This window comes from Chroicocephalus ridibundus, chromosome 13 (assembly GCF_963924245.1).
Source record: "Chroicocephalus ridibundus chromosome 13, bChrRid1.1, whole genome shotgun sequence".
In the NCBI taxonomy this organism is placed as follows: Eukaryota; Metazoa; Chordata; class Aves; order Charadriiformes; family Laridae; genus Chroicocephalus; species Chroicocephalus ridibundus.
Genome location: NC_086296.1, coordinates 3,291,516 through 3,312,389, shown reverse-complemented (window position 1 = coordinate 3,312,389; position 20,874 = coordinate 3,291,516). Strand labels below are relative to the sequence as shown.

The 20,874-nt window shown below is 39.9% G+C and overlaps 1 protein-coding gene across 7 annotated transcripts in view; it reads left to right on the top strand.

The window, feature by feature from the left end:
• Positions 1–20,874, top strand: part of KIAA1671 (KIAA1671 ortholog) — an 88,089-nt gene that overhangs the window by 6,001 nt on the left and 61,214 nt on the right. For all 7 annotated transcript variants that reach the window (XR_010073103.1, XR_010073102.1, XM_063350589.1 and 4 more), the window contains exons 2-4: positions 16,316–16,451; positions 17,009–18,668; positions 19,855–19,948. Coding sequence is in view for 5 of the 7 variants with exons in the window: in XM_063350589.1 (XP_063206659.1) it covers positions 17,062–18,668; positions 19,855–19,948 (1,701 nt within the window). In the remaining 2 variants the exon portion in view is untranslated. The remainder of the gene's footprint in view (positions 1–16,315; positions 16,452–17,008; positions 18,669–19,854; positions 19,949–20,874) is intronic.

Below are 20,874 nucleotides of genomic sequence, written 5' to 3'. Positions count from 1 at the left end.
CAGTGTGAGAACTGAAAGCTTCTTACTGTTGTAGTAATTATGAGTCAGGATGGTCATTAGCCTGCTGTAACAAGTAGAAAAAGATAACCAAACCTTCAGCAATTGAATTGTTATCTACACAATTTCACTTAGAAAAAGCATTCATGTGTGTTACAGCAGTTTCTTTAAAGAGCGTATGTATGCAGCATATGGACGGCTCTAGTTTTGGTGCAATTTTTACTTGTCTTATTTTACAGAATTAGCGTAAGCTTTAGCATGGAGTGGTAGGAGATCTAAATCTTCCCCCCCCCGGTGAAAATACCCCTTTAATTTGGTTGGGGGCTGGGGAGAGAGTTGTCATGACCTGAGTGGGCTGTTAACTCCAGCTACAGGCTTGACCCAGTTACAGTTGGGCAGCGAGGTCTGCGGAGCTGTGGCGCGGCTGGGAAGCGTGTGTGCGCTCCGAGCTGGGCCAGCCCGCGAACAGACAACTGTGACTCTGCTGCGGGAGCAGCACTGGGATGCAAATTAGATGGATGGCAAAATCAGAGGAAAAAAGTTATCTGCATTTTGTTGTTTAAAATACATAGGTTTGGCACATTGGAGAAGAGGTGAAGAAGTGAAGATACCAATGCCTTGTTTTGCTAGTTTAATAGTTAAAAAAAATTTTATCCTTCATAGTTTCTAAGGGTAAAAAGCTGCCAGTATTTTAGTGAAAAGCATGAAAATATGAGTATTCGTGTGTGCTTTTGCTGATGCAAATAATGTTCTTGCCATACACATCAGCCCCTTCTATTTATATTTTCATAGTGACTGTTTTTTCTGGTCTTAGTATTGGTTAAAGACATGCTTTCTCTGTCTTTCAACAAGTGTTATTAATAATATGAAGTTCTAAAACTTGTTATTCCTACTGTTGTAAAACTAGAATGATTTTTATTTCACAGTGTTGATACAAATTTGAAAGACATAAATAGGAATGGAATTTAAGTTTGTCTTTATTCTGCTCTTCTAATGAGCTCAGACTACAGCTTGGATTAAGTCTGGCAGCTTTTTCAATTCAGCCATAGTATCAGTAACTCTTGGTAGGGAGTGAGTTGTGCCAAAATTTAAGAGGGATGTTTATCTGCTGCAAGGATATTCAGCCATACAAGGCTTTCGATGGACAAAGCTGTCTCATCCATAACGAAAGTATTCAGCCCAGCAAAGCTATGATACGTTCTAAACAGGGCTGGAATTTCTGGCCACCATAATTGTGTTTGATATTTCATGAGAACACTCGGAATTCTTCATTGAACGAAATGAGCACAGATGCCTTTCTAAAACAGGCATTTATGCTAAAGTTGTGCAGCTCAGCTGGCTCGTTCCTTTACTTAGAGACCTTACAAGAAGTGTCATTTTTAGTATTTGTTGTCAGACAGTGCTCTTGCTGTATTGGCACTATTAAATGTCAGATATTAGTATAATCTGCCCTTAGAATGTTTTAAGCAACATGATGGTTGCAGACTTACTTAAATATCATCCTATTCTTGCAGCACGCATGTACAATGATACAGGGCTCTTCTTTTGCATGTTTGAGCCTACAATAGCAATTACGCCCAAGAAAATAGATATCTTGTTTATGCAAATAATACTAAGTATTTCTAAAGCATGTTTGAATTTAGGTATCATGTAATTCTTACTAGTCATAATGTTCAGTTTACATTCTTCACAAAATGATTGTTTTTTTTTTTAAATAAATCACTGCAGCTCTCTATGTTTACTGCTTGCGAAGGAGAGATTAAATGAATTGATTTGATTACAGTAGAGCTTCTAGCAAAACTTCAGATATTTTGTTACTCTCCTAAATACAACTTTACCTAGTAGGAAAGATGGTCCCTATTGCTACGTGGTGGTGTGAGGCTGCAGGAGAGCTTTCCGTGTGTCTGACCCATTCTCACTAAACTTGACAGGGCAACGGATGTTTTCTTGACTTCTTTCTTAATATAGATGAATCACAGTACACATAGGAAAGACTCATCAATAGTTACAGATCAGCATTTCAAGAAGGTCAGGGAAACTGGTTTCTGCGTGGTGAGCATTATGCTAATTCAGTCGTTAAACATATTGGAATTGCGCTTCCTTTTGCTTCTGCAGTGCTTGCAGATTCCATCAGAGCCTTTGCTCTGGGCTTGGAGCGCAGAGGGTTAGTTTTGGACAGGGAGAAGCTTTCTTGTGCGCTGTATTGTAATCGCGTGCAAGAAACGTGTCTGCAGATCTTGGTTTGAATCGAGTTCTTTACATGGAGTACTTGCTTAAATAGTGTCACTGTTGTGTCGGTGCTTATGCCTGAAGATGAAATCTAAGCAGATAATACCACGATGGAGAGGTTGAAGCTTTGTTTAAGATGAAATACATATTTTCCTCTCCCAAAGGCACTTTATACTGGGCTAAAAAGTTAGGGTGGACTAGCAGCTGTAATGATTGAATTCATTGTTTATGTGCGTGCAAAAGTGAAATGAGAGTGTGTATTGAAGCAAATGTGTAATTTGGGCCCCGTTACTGACACCTCTTACAAACAGTACTAAGCCTTTTGTCTCATATTTGGTTTTGAATACTAAGAATGTGTGTCAGTATTGTTTCCTAACCAGTATGTATATTATCTTTAGAGATTATTTGTGATGCGTTAAAGTGTATGTGATATAAGTGTAAAGTAATAATCACACAGAGTCTCATGTTTGTTGATATTGGACTGTTGCACGCAATGTAAAAAGTAGTAATTTTGAATCTAGGTTTTTTGTACTGTAGATGTAAGGTTGACTAAGATGGTTTTTGCACAAGCTCGGCTTTGTAGGGAGCAGGTTAGTATATTTTTCAAATTGTCTCCAAAAGTCTTGTCGCAGCTCGATTGAGGTTTTTTTTTCTTTAACGTAACAGCTTTAATTCCAGATTAGTACACTTTCAAAATGCTAAAAATGCTTACGTTGAGGTCAAAGATCTTGCCATCTTTCCTGCTCAGCTTGGCTCTAAAAATAATTGTACTCTTATGTCTGTTATGTCCTTTCTAATAACACTGGAAAGTTGAACTCGGTGGTATTGCTCCTGATGAACTGGAAGCATCATTATACCTCGGGTCAGTTGGAGCCTTCCCACAAGTTCTCGGGGCAGGGCGACTTCTGCTTTCCTGCCTACCTCCTGCTCAGGGCTGCTGTAGTCTGGATTTTTCTTACTGGTTTAAAACCCTTATAAATTGCGGCCTGCTCCATTTTCTGCTTATGTTGGCTCCTTCAAATACTGTGAGGCAACCCTGTTCTGGAGATCTGCATCTCAGCATCCTGTTAATTACACTGGTTCCACCAGGACTCAGTTGCTGATGGGAGTGTGGAAAAAAAACCTGTGAATGTGGGAGGAGCACCTAAATCCAGCAGTTTGAGGACGTCTTTGGGAGTGTGGAGAAGGAGGTAATGAAGCAGATGACAGGATAGCATCTGGAGAGCTTTAAAAGCTTGAAAACTGATAACAGCACATATTGGAAGGCAAAGGATGCCATTTGGACACTTGGCCATCTGGCAGCTTCCTGCTCAGCTGCTCCTGCCTGGGGGGGTCAGTCTGAGTCCCTGGCATTGCTTTGAGCGTGGTGGCCACTGCCAGTGCTTGATGGGCTCTGGCTGTGGAGCTGTCTGACGTGTTTGAGACCAGGGGTAGTAATTGCTGAGGAATCGGAGAGAGTCAATACCTGAACTTGTCTTCAAAGAGTAACTAGAGAATGGACTGTTGGCCAGATTCAATGGCTCTGCACTGGGTTACATGGAGAGCGCACTTGTTGAGGCATGAGTGTGTTTTTCAAACTACATAATTAACAGAAGGTTGTTTATAACTATTTAACCGATATTGGCTTTCAACCAGCGTGCGAGGCAGTGTTTGTACTAAGTTGGACTGGCTTTTATTAGGCATCAAAATCTGTAGGGTTTATCATTTTGCGGCAAAACAAACAAGACCATGCACTGTCTGAACATCGGGCAGTTCTGGTCAGGTAGATCTCTTCTCCCATACTATGTATCTGTTTTTCACTAACCCTGATTTTTACTGCTTTGGCTTTTGACCCGAAGACTTCTGTGGAGGGGAACTCAGGTTGATCGGTGCCGTTCCTGGGCAGAATTTGTGTCCCAGTAGTTCAGATGTATCTTTTGTCAATGGTTAGCAAACCATGTTTGGTTCGTACGTGATGAAACAAAAGAAAAAAAAATCACCAGATCTTCTTCACTGAACAGGTGCCTGGTCTTCTGTTGGCTCATCAAGTCTCTAAACTATACATTACTGGAAACTGAAAATAAATAGTATTTTGTGCCTATGTCACTTCTGAAGCATCCTCCACTGGCTGCTGTCTCATGAAAGATGCTGGGATGTGTGGATCCTTGATTTCGCTTGCCAAGTTTGCCACTGACTTGAGGAAGCTGAAGACATATTTGGCCTTAACATGCAGCTCCTTGGACTGGCATGGTTTGATTCAGATGGAATTCCTTCTGCAGAAATTCTGGATCCAGTGTCAGTTACCTGTTGTTTTCATGTCAATGTCATGTCACTATTTGAATTTTCAGATCTGCAACAAAAAGGCCAGTGAGGGAGTCAGCTCAGCAGTTTCCCCAGTAGCTGCAGGACTTATTGTGCCTCTTGAAGTTGGTGAACGTGTCTCATGCCTTCCAGAGGCATCCAGCGGTGATGCTGTGAAGCTAAACCCAGGATCAGTTAGTCATGCTTTGCTGTGTGGCTTTCTGGGGGCAGGAATGGACTGGGAGCTGGGAGAACTCAGCTATTCTGTTTTTGTTTTGGATCAGATTTCAGTCAAAGGAACCTTCTTTGTAATAACTTTGGAAAGATGGTGTTTCTAAGTTCACTGTGAGATCATTCCCGGGTTACTAAAATGCTATTAAAATCCCATCTTTGGCTATGCCCTGAGAAATTTGGCTGAGGCTGCTGTAATCCTGGTGTGAGTGTGGTTAGGTGGGTGTGATTTGAGGGAAGCTTCTCCGTCTGGATGCTCCCAGGCAAGTGAGCGCTCATGCCTAGGTTCTCACGTCTAGGTGAACTGTTGAGAATGTATTTGTCATCTTTCACTCCTGCTAATTTTTGTGAGCTCTAAAATATGCCTGTGTCAGCTATTCATTATGATCCTGCCTTAAAATGTCTATGTTGTACCATGTATTCTTTGACAGTGTCTGCATTTAAGTGGGTTTTTTGTTACTTTTTTAGCATCACTTTAATGTGTTAAGAGTGGTTGATTTTGCTGAATAACATTGTGTTTCTTAACAACAAGGTAGTAAATAATGGCTAACATGCACATGCAGGCCTTGTGCTGTCAGAATTCTTGGTTTAAACGTGCTTTTGTTCAGAAAGGGGAAGAAACGTAGTGTCACTGCTTTGACTCCTCACAGTCATACAGAACTCTCTGATGCTCTGTTCAATTCGTCTCGCTTTTGGAGGAAGAGGGAACTCTTGTGGATTGCTGATAACAATAACCTGCTAGCAGGTAACAAAAGAAACATACATACAAATTAGCAAAACCAGCCAGTGTTTCTGAAATGGGTAATTGCATTGGTGAGGGGAAAAAACCTGAGACTATTTCCCGCATATGTGAAAAGCTAGATGTGACCACTGAAGGAAAAATGGGAGCCTTATCATCAAGGTAGCAGCAGTAGCTCCTTTGGCACATAAAACATTCTTCACATAGCTGCTTTTTTACGGGTATGCAGCTTGGGGCAGATTATTGATGCCTGACAGGAGGCAGCACCCTGCTGCAGCAATGTGTCCTACCCAAATTAATGCTGTGTTGAGTATATACAAGGAAGAGATCAAAGAGCTGTCTGAAAATTGTTAACAACCTGAGAGGCCAAAAGATTAATTTCAAAGTATGTAATTGTTTGGTAGAGCAGAGGATGACATAAGGGATTTTGGCTCACAGAATGATAAATGCCACCAAGTATTTTGCTTTTATGACAATATTTTATTTGACTCAAACTAGATCCACCCATCTCTCGCTAGTCTAGTAATTTTTTCAGTATTTATGGGATGTGAGTGGAAATTGTGAATCTGATGGTCGTGTCCATTCAAATGAGTTTTAATGGCTCCATCTGTATACTGAAAGGCATAACTAGAGTAAAATTAATCCAGTTGAAGATTGTTAATAATTGGTTTGTTCAAAATTGGGTCATCTTTTATGGAAAGCATTTGGATTGCTGCTATAGGAGCGACAGCTTGGGCAAAGGAGGATTTTTATCAGATAACCTATCCTGCAACATACTGAGTGCTGGGTAAAGTGGCTGAGACCAGTATTTTCCATGGTGTTGGCCTACCAGAACTGGTGCTGAAGCCGGATTTTCAATGTGGTCATGCCATTGCTGAGGGCACTGGAAAATTTCCCCCAGATGATGCCAATGACATGCAAATCCAAGTCCAATTTCAATTCTACTGTTCCCTCCGTTTTGCCTTAAATATTTTTGGGTTACGGGGACCATGCATAAAAAAAAAGGGTCAGTCATAAAAACTCCTCTGTATTCACACATCTGAGAGGCGTGTCGGGATCTGCTCCTGCTGGCGCACAAAAGGAGGTTTGTCAGTGAAGCCGGGGTTTGTCTTGGCAGTGCCAGCCCGCCCTGAGCCTGCAGACCCGGGGCTCGGGACGGAGGTGATTTCCCCCTTTCTAGGCAATTCAGTGTTATTTGTGCTGCCACCGTTGGTATTGTCAGCTGTTAGGAATGTTGTTAGTCAAAATTTACTGGATAGTGCCGACGGCTTTTTTTCCAAATGTTTGTACCCAGCGCACTTAGCTGCATTCTGTGGTAATTCTGAGGTGTATCTTGGAGAAGCAAAGGTTTGTGGAAGGTGTTGTTCTAGTGTCAGCAGTCGGTGTCCCTGCTGGCACTGCCTCTGAAAGCTGCTCCCTGGGACCACCTGCCTGCCTTGGCATGGGAATGCGGGGAAGTGAGATCAAGTTGTGGCGTTTATTGATGCGAATCTGTCAGTCTGTTGTCATAGCGTTTGTCTTTTCCAACAGTAACAGGGAGATAGCATTATTCTCCACTTCAGATAGGTACCGCCATGGTGCAGATCCTTAAGATGAAGGGACAGGCGTATAAATTGTTCGTTTGTTCATGGAACAGAATAATTTGTTCCTGGGAATCATCTGGTCCGACCCCCTGGTTAGAGCAGGGCTGGTTCAGAGTGTGTTTCTCCCATTACGCTGTAGTTAATTTCTAGGGAAGTGTTTGGGACAAGTATTTTGGGCTTGAGTATAGTTTCTTGTTGACCGAGCTAGGCTACATGCTTCTGTTATGACTAACACAAATATTTGAAAGGTAGAATGGTGGACTGAGTGGAGAAATTGCTGCTAGACAGTATTGGCTGTCTGTATTCAAGAAAACACGTTGTTAGCAGCAAAATCCAAAGCTGTTGAATGGAGAGCTTTTTAGCGTATTATTTTTAAGAAAGGAAGTGGAAAATGAGCTATTGAAGACATCAAATAGTATAGCTGTAACAGCTGAAGCAGAACATAAACATTTGTAACAAGAATAGGCAATGACAAGTTTCTTTTTAGCTAGGTGAAAACTTAGAAGCAGCATAATCTATTACAGCATCTTTGCTCTAAGTATTTCGTCTGTAGGTGGCACATGCTTTTTGTGAATGAGTCTTTTAGTTAGTGATTATGTAGCTCAGAATCTATCCTTCAAGACAAGTGCAGCTGTAAAACTAATAAAAGAGACAGTTTCCCTGGGTCAGTTGGGTTTTGCTCTTTAATATATGTTGGCGGTAGCTGTATAGTGGCCTGAGACAGCTGGCTTTGATTGAACCTTTAGGGTGAGAACAAATTTTAAGGATTAAAACAGAAGGAAAGCTGTCTTCCTTATGGAAACTCTGCAGTTTAGCTTTGCCCAGGTGTTCTGTCTTAGAGATGTGCATATATATACACACACACACACATATATACACGTAAAATTTTTAATCTGTCATGATTCTTTTTGGTCTTCTGTCCCATCGCTCTGTTTCCTTTGTCCTCCATTTCATGCGTTTGGGTTTTCTTCAGATGATGAACCAGTTGAAGTGGTCTCCTAGTGTGTTGAAAGCAGTGCTGCAAGGCCGCTAGCCTCAGATTTTCTTGAAGTCCTGATGAAACTACTTTATTCTTTTCTCCCTACGGTAATACCTTAATTCCTTTTGCAGCAATCCCATGGTTGTATAAAAAACATAGCATTTAAAATTAGTATTGGAGATTCCAAGTCCATCACAGAAGAACGCGGGCTGGTTATGCTTTCTGAAGGTGGTTTACCAGGCCAGGTCACAAATGCATTTTCCAGCACTGGAAATCCTGTTAGAATTTGAAGAGGAAGATCAGAGGATTATGGGCTTTGTCCTTTCTTACAGTCCCTTCTGACACAAAAGCACCTGCCACGCATAAAGGCAAGCAGGAAATGTCTTCTCACATCATGCTATTTCTGTAATATAGTGACCTTCGGAAGCTTGGTTTCTATGAAATGATCCGTTCCCTCTGATTCCTTTCTGGGTGCAGAGGGTGATGTGTCAGGTTTATTTCTCAAGGCTTCATAGCCTTTGCTTGCCAGCAGTAGTTCTGTGAAGACACTTGCCTATTTTTATAACAAGTAGGTGGATTTTTTTTTTTTTTTAATAAACAAAAGCCCACAGATCTGTTTCACTCGATACTTTGACTTGCGTGCCACTTGGGGCAGAAGCAGAGCTGTCTCTCACGAGTCGTGGGAGTGTTGCACCATTGCAGTTTCCATTAGTGTTGCTGGTTTCCATACTGGCTGGCAACCTCAGCAAAGTGTTTCTCTGCAGGGATTTTCTGAGGGGTATTTTAACTTTGCATTTGGTCCATGAAGTAAATAGTTTCAATGTCAGTGTCTGTGTAGTTTTCACCAGTGTTTTGGGAGGGAACTGTCCCAATGATACCGTTGCTGCTTATAAAGCATTTGCAGCAGCTGGTACCTCTGAAAGTGAGCGAAACAAAAAATCCTGAGGCAATATCTGCATTCTGACAGCTCTGAGATCAGAGACAGTTGTCCTTTGTCTTCCCTCACTGCCAAGAGGTGCCTACGTACAATTACAGTAAATATTTTCAGGTGTGGGTGGTCTCTAACCTCCTTTTACTGTTGAAACACAGTATTGAGCATGGTATTCTGTAGGGGAGTATCAAATGGAAGAATGCCAAAGGCTTTTTTTTCAGTCCTGTATTTGTATCTGTGCTGCAGACAGCTGGCTCATCCATCTCCTTGCTCTCCTTCAGCCGTGTCCATGGCGTGCCTGCCAAATGAGAGCATTCATGCTCAGAGCCGGAGCCTCTGGAGAAAACGCAGCCCTGCCTGGCCTCCGCGGGCTTCAGCTGGAAAGGGCTGGTCCAAAGCGCTGCCTGCTCGAGGTCGGAGGGGTGAAGAGCTACTTGATGTATTTCTGAAACAATAATGAACCAAATTTCACCTCTTCTAAACCAAGGTCCATACACTCAAAGGAGGTATAAATAAATTAGTATGTGATTAATATCATCGTATTCGTGATGTACAGCATAAGAGTAGGAAAAAGACATAGCTGGGGATTTAGCCCTGTTCCTTTAGAATCTATGCAGAAAAACATATTCTAATCAAAAATTTATTTTAAATACAGTTAAAAGTGAAGTTAAGCTTCCTGCAACAAGATGACCTTGTTGTTGTTCCTACAAATTAATTGGGAGGGAGTTTAATAATGATTCTAAAAAGGTTTGAGGATAAATTTGTCAGGTTGAAAATTGACGTATCCACCCTCCGTTGTGTCAGGGATGTAACCCTGTTGACCTTTGGGAACTGCATATAGAATAGTGTTCTACCTGAAACAACCGAGTATCTTCCTGTAAGAGCCTTAGTTTGACTTCTTTTTCTTTTTTCGGTTCCATAGTCAATTTTTCTTGCTTGTAGTCAAACCTGATCATTAATATTTCATCTGGCATGCAATGCAATTATTTCTGGAATGTCTTTTTTTTTCCACATTAAACTGTATATAATGGGGGGAAGTCATTTGCAGGCCTTGTTTGTGGGTGAAATGCTTTTACGAGGATGAAACCTAAAAGAATATTAATAGGAGTTGAAGCTGACCACAAAGGCAAATGTTTGATGACATAAGCAAACAAAAAGCGCTTTCTGAAGCCTGCTGGGAATACTGACCTTCCGCACAAATGTGCTCTTAGCCTGACTTCAGCCTTATCCAGTAATGTGAGTGTCATCCTCTGTTGGCAGAAATCAAGATTTTGCTTTTGTTCGCTATTTCAACTGCCGAAAGAATTGGACTTTCTGAAAATACCCAGCCGCTAATGAGCCAGGTGGAATCCCTTGTGCAGAATGCTAGCTGGAAATAAAAGATGACTCACTCAGGAGGGTGAGGATGCACGGCATCTGGTACCAAAAAATGATGATTCACCAACATTTCAAAGCATTTTTCCTTTGGTTAGGGTTTGTTCTAGCTAAGTCTCACGAGGCTTTCAAAACAAATTAGACCCTCTGTGAAACTGGGAAGAGAAAAGAGTTTACTCTGAAACTGTCAATGAGAGGGTTGTGGAGAAATAAATTATGGAAGAATGAGATGTAATGAGATAGTTGTACGGGTCAGAGGAAATGCCTAACGTGCTCTTTCAGCCTCTGTGCTCTTGGTGGATCTCTTTCTGAGGAGAAGACACCGTCAATGAGGCACAAAGAGGAAAAACCCTAGCCAAGAGTCTGGTTTTGACAAAGTTTATCTTGACAGAGAAGTAGTTGCCCTTAATTGTCTGTAGAACAATGGGGATTGCCCCCAAAACTCACTGTGCAGAAATTTGTGGAGATCTTCTCAGAGCTGAAAACCCTGAAAATAGGTGAGGATTGATAATAATGGCCACGCAGGGGCAAGTATGGTCTCGGTTGGTGTTTGGAGGGATCTCTCTTTGCTGGGAAGAATGGAGGGGTGATGGGCACTGTGTCCATCAGTGCTGTGTGAGGGGGAAGAGCAACAGAACAAGCAGGCTGATAATCCAGAGTCAAACTGCACATTTTTAAAGGGTGAAATTCTGAAACTGTTCTCTAGAAAAAAACTTTTCTTTCTGAACAGAGTGCAGACGTGCTGCCGGACAGACAGTCCCAGCCAGGGATGTTACTGCTCACTAGTGGTGACTGTGATTTTTTTTTTTTTTTTTTTTTGTAGATTAATCCTGGTTGATCGCTTTTTATACGTGACACACAGACATTGTTATGAAAACTATAGGATTGACAGCTACAGAAGCAGACAATTGCATATAATTTTTTTCACAAGTCATTCCCTGCAGACCGGTCTTTGCCTCACAAATTCAAGGAAATGTGGAGGATGACTCCCTCTGCCCCGCAGCTGTCACGGTGTGTTTCCGGCTCGGTTACGGACAGTTGCATTTTGCTGTTGAATCCTATTTTAACATCAGTTAATGTGTTTTCCTAAACGATTGTCTCAATCAATTGATTGTCCTGCTACATCAAGAATGTCATCTTAGATTTATGTTGTCCGTTAAGGGGACACGTCAGCCTATTTAACATTGAATTTTTGGTTTGCTATAAAGGTTATTGCCTGTGTGGGGCCAATTTGAATTACTGAAGCTACTTGCCTGTAGTGCTTTATAACTTGTTACGCTTTTAACTATTTTACCTTGTAACATGGGTTAGAATATTTAATTTATTAAAATAATGGGTATTAAAAAAAAGGTGTAATGTTTTCGCCCCAGTACGGAGATGCCAGCACAATGAAAAGGAGAGTTGAAAATACTTGTGTTCTTTAGTGCATGTCTAGATCTCCGTGAAGCTCTAACAAGTGATGATAGTTATGCAATTGTACTGGCAATAGCAATTAGAGATTTACAAGTGCTTGTAAATGCTGCTATTTATAGGATGGGCACTTTATTTAACGAAACGCTAATCTTTCTCTGCAGTGGGAGAGAATGTCAGAGTGGAGTATTTCATCCTTGTGATGGGACTGGACTATAATATCCAAAAGAACAGTACGTTGTCCTTTAAAAAAAAAAACCCCAACAAACTAAAGGCTTCAAATAGGCTTGCACGTGGGGAAGGGAGAAAGAATATTTTAAGTTTTGCAGTGCTTTGGAACATTAGTATGAAAGATCTATGGGGCTTTGCAGGTCACAAGACAGCTGTCTTGTGAGATTTGGAATATGTGTTTTTAGTTCTTAACCGGTTAACTTTAATTATTGAGGAGCAGAACAAGGGCCTTGTTCTACTGATCTTTTCACTGTGAATCTGGGAAAAGGTGATTTAAATTTTATTCCTTGTTCTTAATTTGTTAATAAATTTGTCCATGAGTATTATTAAAAATTAGAGCCAGTATAACAGTATTTTTGATCTTTCTCTTTGAGAGACCCTGTGTGTCCTCTTAAATACAACTGATGGGTCCCATTTCAGTGAATGATGGTACTAATAACGTGAATCAGGCTTAAATCCAAGAATAGAAAAAGCCTTTTTTTTTACTGAATTAGCTGCATGATCTATGTAGTTATAAAAGTTCCAGAAGAGGTGGTTTTTTTCCCCTTCACGTTATTTTGACTGTGTTATAGTAAGTCTTATGTTCATGGCAGTATTCACATGCATGGTTAAGTTATTCTTTTTTACGTACGTGCACAACGAGTGATTGGATTAAATAAGAATTAGCAGAGCAGATCCTATCAGCAGCTCTCCAAGCGTTGTGGGAAGCAGCAGCAGGATGATTGCTTGGGATAACTGACATGAATTGCTGCAGACTGATGCCAACGGGAAGGAAAAAAGAAGAAAAAGAAACCCCCTTTTTTTTAAAGACTGAAACATTCAAGACACTGGGGAAGCCTTTTGTAGAAGGAATGAAATAAGTCTTGTATTGTTTTGTATCAGTGCGACATGTCTGGTCATTGCATTTGTTTTCAGTAGCTCCTGTGATACTGGCTTGCTATACCAGTGAAAAACCTGTGAGGCAAATGGTTATGTAGTCATTGGCAAAGCTGCCGATATCTTCCTGTATTTGCACACTAAGGGAGAATTTTTTTTATTCTGGTAGCAGATTTGCTGGTAAAGTTGTGACCAAAGAAGGAAAACTGTGTGTTTATTTGGTAGTTTTCTACTGGAGTATTCTTAGTATAAACAGACATGGATATTCGCTGTTGGAGCGGTGCCTTCTGGTTGCTTCCAATTTTATAAACTGGATTTTTATTGTTTTGTTTGTTTTTGTTTTGGGGTTTTTTTTTACTAGCACAGAGATTTTTCTCTGTGGAATTTTTATGCTTTCCATCCTTACAAAAGACAGATGGACTTGTTTATCTGCTGTGAGGTTCAAGGACAGATTATAGATTATTTTGCTTTGTGTCATTTAAAACATTCTTATTTATGAGCAAGGAAGTTGGCAATAATCACGTGATTCATGGTGGAAAAATTGTCTGCAGGCTGCTGCTCCTGTTGTCCTAATAGGCTTAAAGGAATTACCACTGATGTAAATAATAATTCTGTGTGCTGCTGGTGGGCAAGGCAGGGCAGGCAAACGCTAAATAGAAAGGGTGTGTTTGGGGTAAAGCCCTTCCCGTATGATTTTTGCAAAAATAACCCTGTGAAGTGAATAATCCATTTTGATTACTAATGAGTAATGTTAATAATCTTTGTAAAGATAGATTGTTTAATTAAAAATCCAGACAGCACCTCAAGACATTAAGATTTTAAGACTCAGTTTGAGCCTGGAGCGGCGTTTGCGTGTGCATCTCTGTGATGCCTTGCAGTTCAGCCCGGCCCAGGAGAAATCACAGATGCAGTTGTTTTGAAGCTGAGGAAGAAGAGCAGTGGAGGAAGAGTCAGGCCTTCATGCACCATTCTTTCCATTAAAAGCAGGAAGAATTTCAAAAGATGTTTCAGTGCCTTTTGTAATTTCCTATGTGCACGCAGAATGCACCCCAGAACAACTGAGGGGAGCGTGGCCGAAGCTTAGGGAGCACGAAGAGAAACAGTGCCCAGAAAAGGTGACAATGTGGCTTGGGTGCTTTGCGGAATGGAGTGGGGACACATAAAGGACAGAGTGGCAGCGCAGCCAGCTCGGTGGCCACTGCAGCATGTGCAACTTGGCCAACTGTCCCTGAACAGGAAAGGAATAACATATTGTATCTGACGATGAGGGATTTACAACTGTAATAGTACAATTACAGTAGTAATACTAAATATTAATAGCATCAAAAATTCTCATGCAATTTAGTTTACAGTTGACTTTTTAAAATTGCCCAAAATTCTGCACATTGCCAACTTGACTAGGTAGTATTTTATTAGAGAAGCCTGTCTACACCAAGGTTTGTATTTCAAAACCAAGACACCATGTCTAGTGTATGCTATATGGGGCATTGGTAGTACGATTCCTCTTTACCAAATGTACTTTTTGAAGTTCCAGGAGCTTTATAATTTTCAAAATTTATAATTTTCAGAATTTTTCCCCCCAGATACTTTGTTCTCCTTTTTTTGAATACTTGTCTGGCTTTGGCCACATACCTGTTGTAGAGTATATCTGAGCAATAAGAATTTAACACCTGAAAACTGACTTCGGTAGATTGTGTAGAAAAAAAATGGGATTCTGCAAAGCTGAAGTGTAGGGTAATAAAACTAAGGAACAAATATCATCAGAATGGGTAAACTGTGGTTTAGGAATGTTGGCTGGAGCAATGAGTTGTGCGCTGTTAGCAAGGATTATGTCCCGCATTGTATACTCACTGCCTTGCGTTCCGTTGAGGATCAAGTTTTATTCCATTTAAGAAGCTCTGTGCCCCCTTCTTCTTTTCCAAAGGAAAAAACCCTCCGGAATGATAGGAACAAACATATTCTCAAATACTGCAAGACAGATGCTGGTTTTGCAGCTTAATTTTTTGCTTTGTGGTGTTTCCTGTGAGCATCACCCTTATTTCAGCAAGTGTTACTATTTTGCTTTTAGAGCATAACTGCTCTTCACAAAAACCTTTGCATCCTTGGAATGCGAGAACGTTTTAATCGGATTTTGATGGCGTTTCTTAGAATAAGGAATGGGAGAGGGAGGAAGATTTCATTAAGATCTGTGAGATTGTGGGAGGGACAGATTGATTCTGATAAGCTGATTGGGTTAGTGACTATTTTGGAAAGGAGAGGTCGTGGACTTGAAGGGGACTAGCATAGCGTGTAAGTAGTTGAGACAGAATTTCAAGTGGATTGAGAGATGAAAGGGAACGGGCAAGGTGAACGGAGTTCATTAGCCTGCCTGAGAGAGGAAGGGACAGAAATAAATCTCTGCAGTTTATGGTGCCAGTGTGGTGTTAGTCTAGTCAAAGGAAGCTGAAGGTGAAATAACCATTTTTTCCAGGCTATGGACACAGGAAGGCAATATTCTGTTTTTTGGTTGTGTTTTTTTTTAATATTCACATGCAGGAGGCTCCATATTCCACAGAATCTACAAATAGGCATATTTGTAGGGTAAATATACACCAGATTGGGCGAGAGGAGTCCAAAGACCTGCCCCTTCAAAGGCCACCCAAAAGTAGACAAGGGGGTGGCAACACAAAATTGAGCCCCGGAGTGAACGGCTATAAAATACAGTATGAATTTCCTAAGAATTAAGAGTACGACAGCTTTTAAAGGAAAAATACAAATAACGCATCTAATCTTACACAGTCACCCGCATCTGCTACAAAGCTGAAATATCCTTTTTATTTTAAAAAATTCAGGTTACTTCTTGTTGCTGAAATTCTAATTCCTGCTGGTTTTCCCTCATCTCTGCAGTAAGAATATAATTAAAGCCAAAGCTAATCTCCTGCCTTTGTTGGCGAGATATTGGGAAAACTGCTTTGTCATGGTAAAAGTCATATTTTGATTGAAAATCAGCCTTTTGAAGGTCAGCGTCTCAGGTAGCATTTCACATACTGTTGTCACAGAAAGGAGATTTACAATAGAAAGTAAATTACAGTAATTGAGATCACAGTAATACAGAGCTCGGTGTTTAACCAGTGATTGACAACACTTGAATCTGCAAACAGTAGTCACTGAAATGTGGTTTTAACAATGCTCGAATTTGGTCTGTCTACCGTGCAGACCAAGTTATTTACCCTTCACCTTTCAGTTCCACCTTTCAGGCTTTAGGTAATTTCTTGCTGATCCTTTAATAACTGTCTGAATAAAACCCCCACATTCTTTTGCTTTATACAGTTAAGTCAGGTGGCTTTATGCTTCAAAATAGGAGCCAGCTTTTTTTTTTCCTTAAAATGCTCAGGATTTTTGTCTCATGTGATATTACCTGTGTGGATCTGGGTATGTGCCATACCTGAATCCGAACACTCTCTGTTTATTTGCAGGAGAGGTCTGGTCGGTGTTGCTGAAGTGATCGCTTTCCCCTGTTCTTAATGTCATCTTGGTGACCGAGATCTTGGTTTCACTATGAGAAGTGAATCGGGTTGTATGGATTGGTTGCAGCAGAAAATGCAAATCATGGTAAGCGGTTGCAAAGCTTTTGGAGATTTGTAGAGCATGCATTTATTTCCATTGTTTAATTGTAGGCCTTAGCTAATAGCTAACAAATCACTTTCAGCCATACCAATCTTGATATTTTTGTTCGTTTGAAAGTACATACTGAATGTATCTGGCCAGCTATTTCTATTGTAAAAAGGAATTGATGTTTGTATGTCAATGTTGAAATGCCGGCTTCAAAAAAGAAATTAATTTCTTTATTTTTAAGTATCTCAACCTGTGGAAACTTACTTGACTAATGGGAACTTGGTGCTGTGCAGATGCTCTTGTAGACTTTGTGATGTATTCTCTGGTTGTTAGGCCTAATCAATGAGTAATGGTGTTTCTTGCTGTGTTTTTTCTTTTTTTTAGATGAGGAGGAACAGTATGTCTTTCATTATGTGATATACTCTGTAAACAGCACTGAAAGGCACCTTAATCTGAGTTTAGCTACCTTATGAATTTAAATTAGAATTATGTTATTTGATGTTCCTGCTGACTCTACATCAATACTGGCATTTTGTTTCTTTTTTTTTTTGCAGATTCTTTTTCCTTGTTGGAATCTTTCAGTTCTGTTGCATGTGTAATTACAACTATGGCAACAAGAGTAGAAATAAATTCTACTTTGGCGTCTTTGACGACAGTACCTGACTTAAATGAAATCAGAAATGAGGATAAAGCACAGCGCGTGTATGTAAGTGTGCTTTCAGATGCAAGTAACAAGACAAAGGATGCTACAGCATCACTAACTCTTGAAGAGAAGAACAAGTTTGGGAGTACTTTGAGATCTGCAACAATGCCGTCGCTAGGATCAAGGCCAAGACTCTTCCCAAAGCCTTTTTCTAAAGAGAAATCTTCAGATACTTTTGCAAATGTAAAACCACCTATTCCGGCTTTCAGATCAAGTAGTCTTATTAGAAAGGCCACTGAGGAAACATCATCTGTTAAGGTATTAAGTGGAAATGTTCCTCCATTAGTAGATCAGAAAGTAATTGAAAATGAAAATAAGACTGGCAGTGAAGTAGTCACAAACATGACTTTCTACACTGGTCCCAGTGCAAATACTGTTATTCTTCTTGAGACGGCAGGCACAGAGCAATCAAAGGTAAGCCTGGCCCAAGAAAAAAGGGCTGCTGATGACCGCAGAGTATTTAGTACTATGCAAACAAAAGAGCTTCAGTGCAATGCGAAGCTGGAGAAACCATCTCAGCCATCTGAGACATCCAGGAATCCTGAAGGGTCTCTTCATAGGCAGATATCGCTTTCCTCCAGTCTTCGACCGGTCTCTTGGAACTCCCTCAAAACTGGTGAAAAAAAAGATGCTTGTGAAGTTAATCCAGGGGAGAAAAACAATGATGATGCAAATAATATTAACAGTAAAGTTGATTTCTCTATTGATGTGCAGCAAAGGCCAAAACCTAGACCAGTATCCGCTATTTTTTTGGAATCATTACGAGATCAAAAGCATCGCACTGTGGAAACTTCTGAGGAAAAATCTCCTACAGAGAAATCCTGGGTTAGAAAACCAAGGCCTTTGTCCATGGACCTGACAGCTAAGTTTGAACATAAAGATCTTTCTTCTTGCAAGAAGACTTGTTCATCTCACGAAAGCAAGGAGAATGTATCTCTAATTTCTTTTACTGACGTGGGCTGTCATGATCAGTCTGAAATGGGGCCAAAAACTGAAGAAACTGAATTTAATAAAGACAGTTCTTCTAAAACAAATTTGAAGTGCAGTAGTCAGGACATTGGCATCCTAAATAATGGAAAATACATATGGGAAACAAAGCTTAAATCTAAAAGTGATCAAATTGAGAAAAAACCAGAAATAACGACTAACTTGCACAGTTCTGAAAGAAGCCATGAAACCACTAGTGAAAGCAGAACTAATAAGGGGGAGAAAGGACCGGATCAAAAGGAAACGTATTTGTTTCTAGGATGTGAAAGTCCTGCAGCTTCCTCAGAAAAAGAGAATAGTATTGTAAGAGGTAGTGTTAAAAAACACATTAGTTTGTTCACTTCAGAAAATCCCAGTACCTCAATGGATACAGAGCCGCTCCCATCAACTGCTGAGAAGGAAAACAGATGTGTGAGCATCCAACAGCGAATCAAAGAACTGACAACAGAAAATACGGACACTAAGCCAGGAAATCTGCGCAGGTCACTTCTATCACGACCACTTTCTGCGGACTTAACAAAGATGTAGGTTGCAGAGAAATTCTGTTTAATCCTCTTAACTTCATCTCATTCAGTAAAACTTGCTCTCTCAGTACAGTACGATAACTGATCATTTTGGTTCCACTAAATGTAATTGTTCTTTATACTATTATTCTTGAGCCCCTTTTCCACCTTTTCCTAGCCCCCCCCCCCAAAAAAAAAAAAAAAAGAAAATTTAATGAAATATATCCAGACAACATCTGGAAAAAAAAATAAATGCTATCAATATTGTGGCCTTTGCTTGTTACTGTAACTATATATCTAATATTAAAATTTCATGCATTTTGAAATCTTGAGGTGAGCATTGTAGACTGCAAGCTCTTATATTTGTGAGAAAGCAAAAGAATGGTTACCGTGTCTTTGACAGCGGTGTAGAGTATCAGGTTTTCAGTCAGACAGGAATCTTATTTCGCTGTCACATTAAAGCGCAAAGATCTGTGATGTGTATGCTGCCCAAGCTGCGGCAATGAGCAGTGTTGTTAGAGTAACAGGAGATCTGCTAAATTTTACATACCAAAACAAAAAAAATCTTGTGCAGTAAAAAGAGATTTGGTCCAAGATAAAATGTATTTTCTCAGTACAAAGTTGGGTAATTGATTATTTAAAATCAGAAATCTGTTTGTGACATGAATGTTTGTATGCTTTGCAATATTATCTGAGGCTGTACGGCAGGGCTTGGTACTGGCCTGGAGGGTTCGTGTTCTGTATGTGATGGCAAAGGGATAAGGAAAGAAAGATAAAGGTTTTTGCAAAGAACGATTCCTTTACGCTACCAGAATGGCTGCAGGAGATGTTTGGCTAACAGGACCTGCTTTATGAACAGTGGGATGGTAGAATTTTTCAGCAAACCTTGGTTTCTCAACATTGTGATCAAAATAAAGAAATTTAACCGAGGCATGAGAATATTAGCATCTCTTTCACTGTGCCTTATTATGTGTCTCTGAATCTTACGCTATACAATAAGCTGCATAACAAACCACTTGGCAGGAAACAGCAATCCTTTGGTGTAGATAAAATTAAACCACCAAATACAGTTACTAACTATGAAATAGTGATGTTTCTCCTTTAAGAAATATAATTTATTAGACATTTTCTATCAGCATGCCTTGGTAGGAACGTGTACCTGCTAACTAACTGGACTAAAAGAAGTAACAGAAGTCTTTTGTCTTAGGTTTTCAAGTCCAACATCAAGCAGTGAAGCAAAGCCTGAGAAACCTGCTGAAAGTAGAAATGACTCTATCAATGAAACGCAAGAAAATCAAAAAGTAAGAAAATGGCATCAGCCGATGTGGTCTCCAGCTAGGTTTGCAATCCAAAGGCAGAGAGCACTGTCCCGTGTGTCTTTATCAATCTATGACTTTAAAATGAGTATTGAGAGTATTAAGAATGACATAATCCGAGTAGCTTTACTTGTGCCAGTCTATCTTTAGGACACAGTGATAAAGTATGGGAGTTTCATGTCTGTTGAGTATTTAAAAGTTAAATATGCATGCCGCTAAATGCGTGCAGTGGTATAGAGTGAAAAGTATTTTATATACTATTTTAAAGGGACTTTTAATGCATGTAAATCCATCGTGAATGGGCTGTGGCTGTTGTGGGTTTGTGCAGTGGTTGTCCTTTGTTTTCTTTAAGTGCTGCATTAATGTAGGGCATTTTTACATCGGAGTCACAGCTCCTTATTAAATACATGCTATATGTTTCATTTAGTCTCCTAAATAACATTTAACTTAGCAGTTTTGACAGTAAAGTATTATACAGAAAGTTCTGATTTGCTGTAAAAGCTGTGAGGCTGTCTCTGTTCCTAAGCAACGCTTCGGTGTTGCAAAACAGAACTTCTCTGCTGACATTTCTTAGTATTGGAGATTTAATGTAGCTTTAAGGGTATTTCTTGTGAGTTCTCATGGCTGTGCTTTTTTCCTGTCTAGGTTTAAGATAGGAATATATGGTAAGGAAACTAGCAGCTAGATATAAAGTTTCTGTTGTTTAATATTACTTTTAAAAAAAGATCGATTTGTTTTAAAATGAGAATCTTCCATTAATGGAAGTGCTGGTTTCAGAATCTGATAATAAAGTAGGATTAAAAAAATTCCTTTGAATTCCTAGAAGAACATAGACCAGGTTTTAAAATCTTTCTTTACAAATGCTTTTAGTGTTAATTTTATGACCTTCTTCAGCTTTTTTTTTTAAGAGA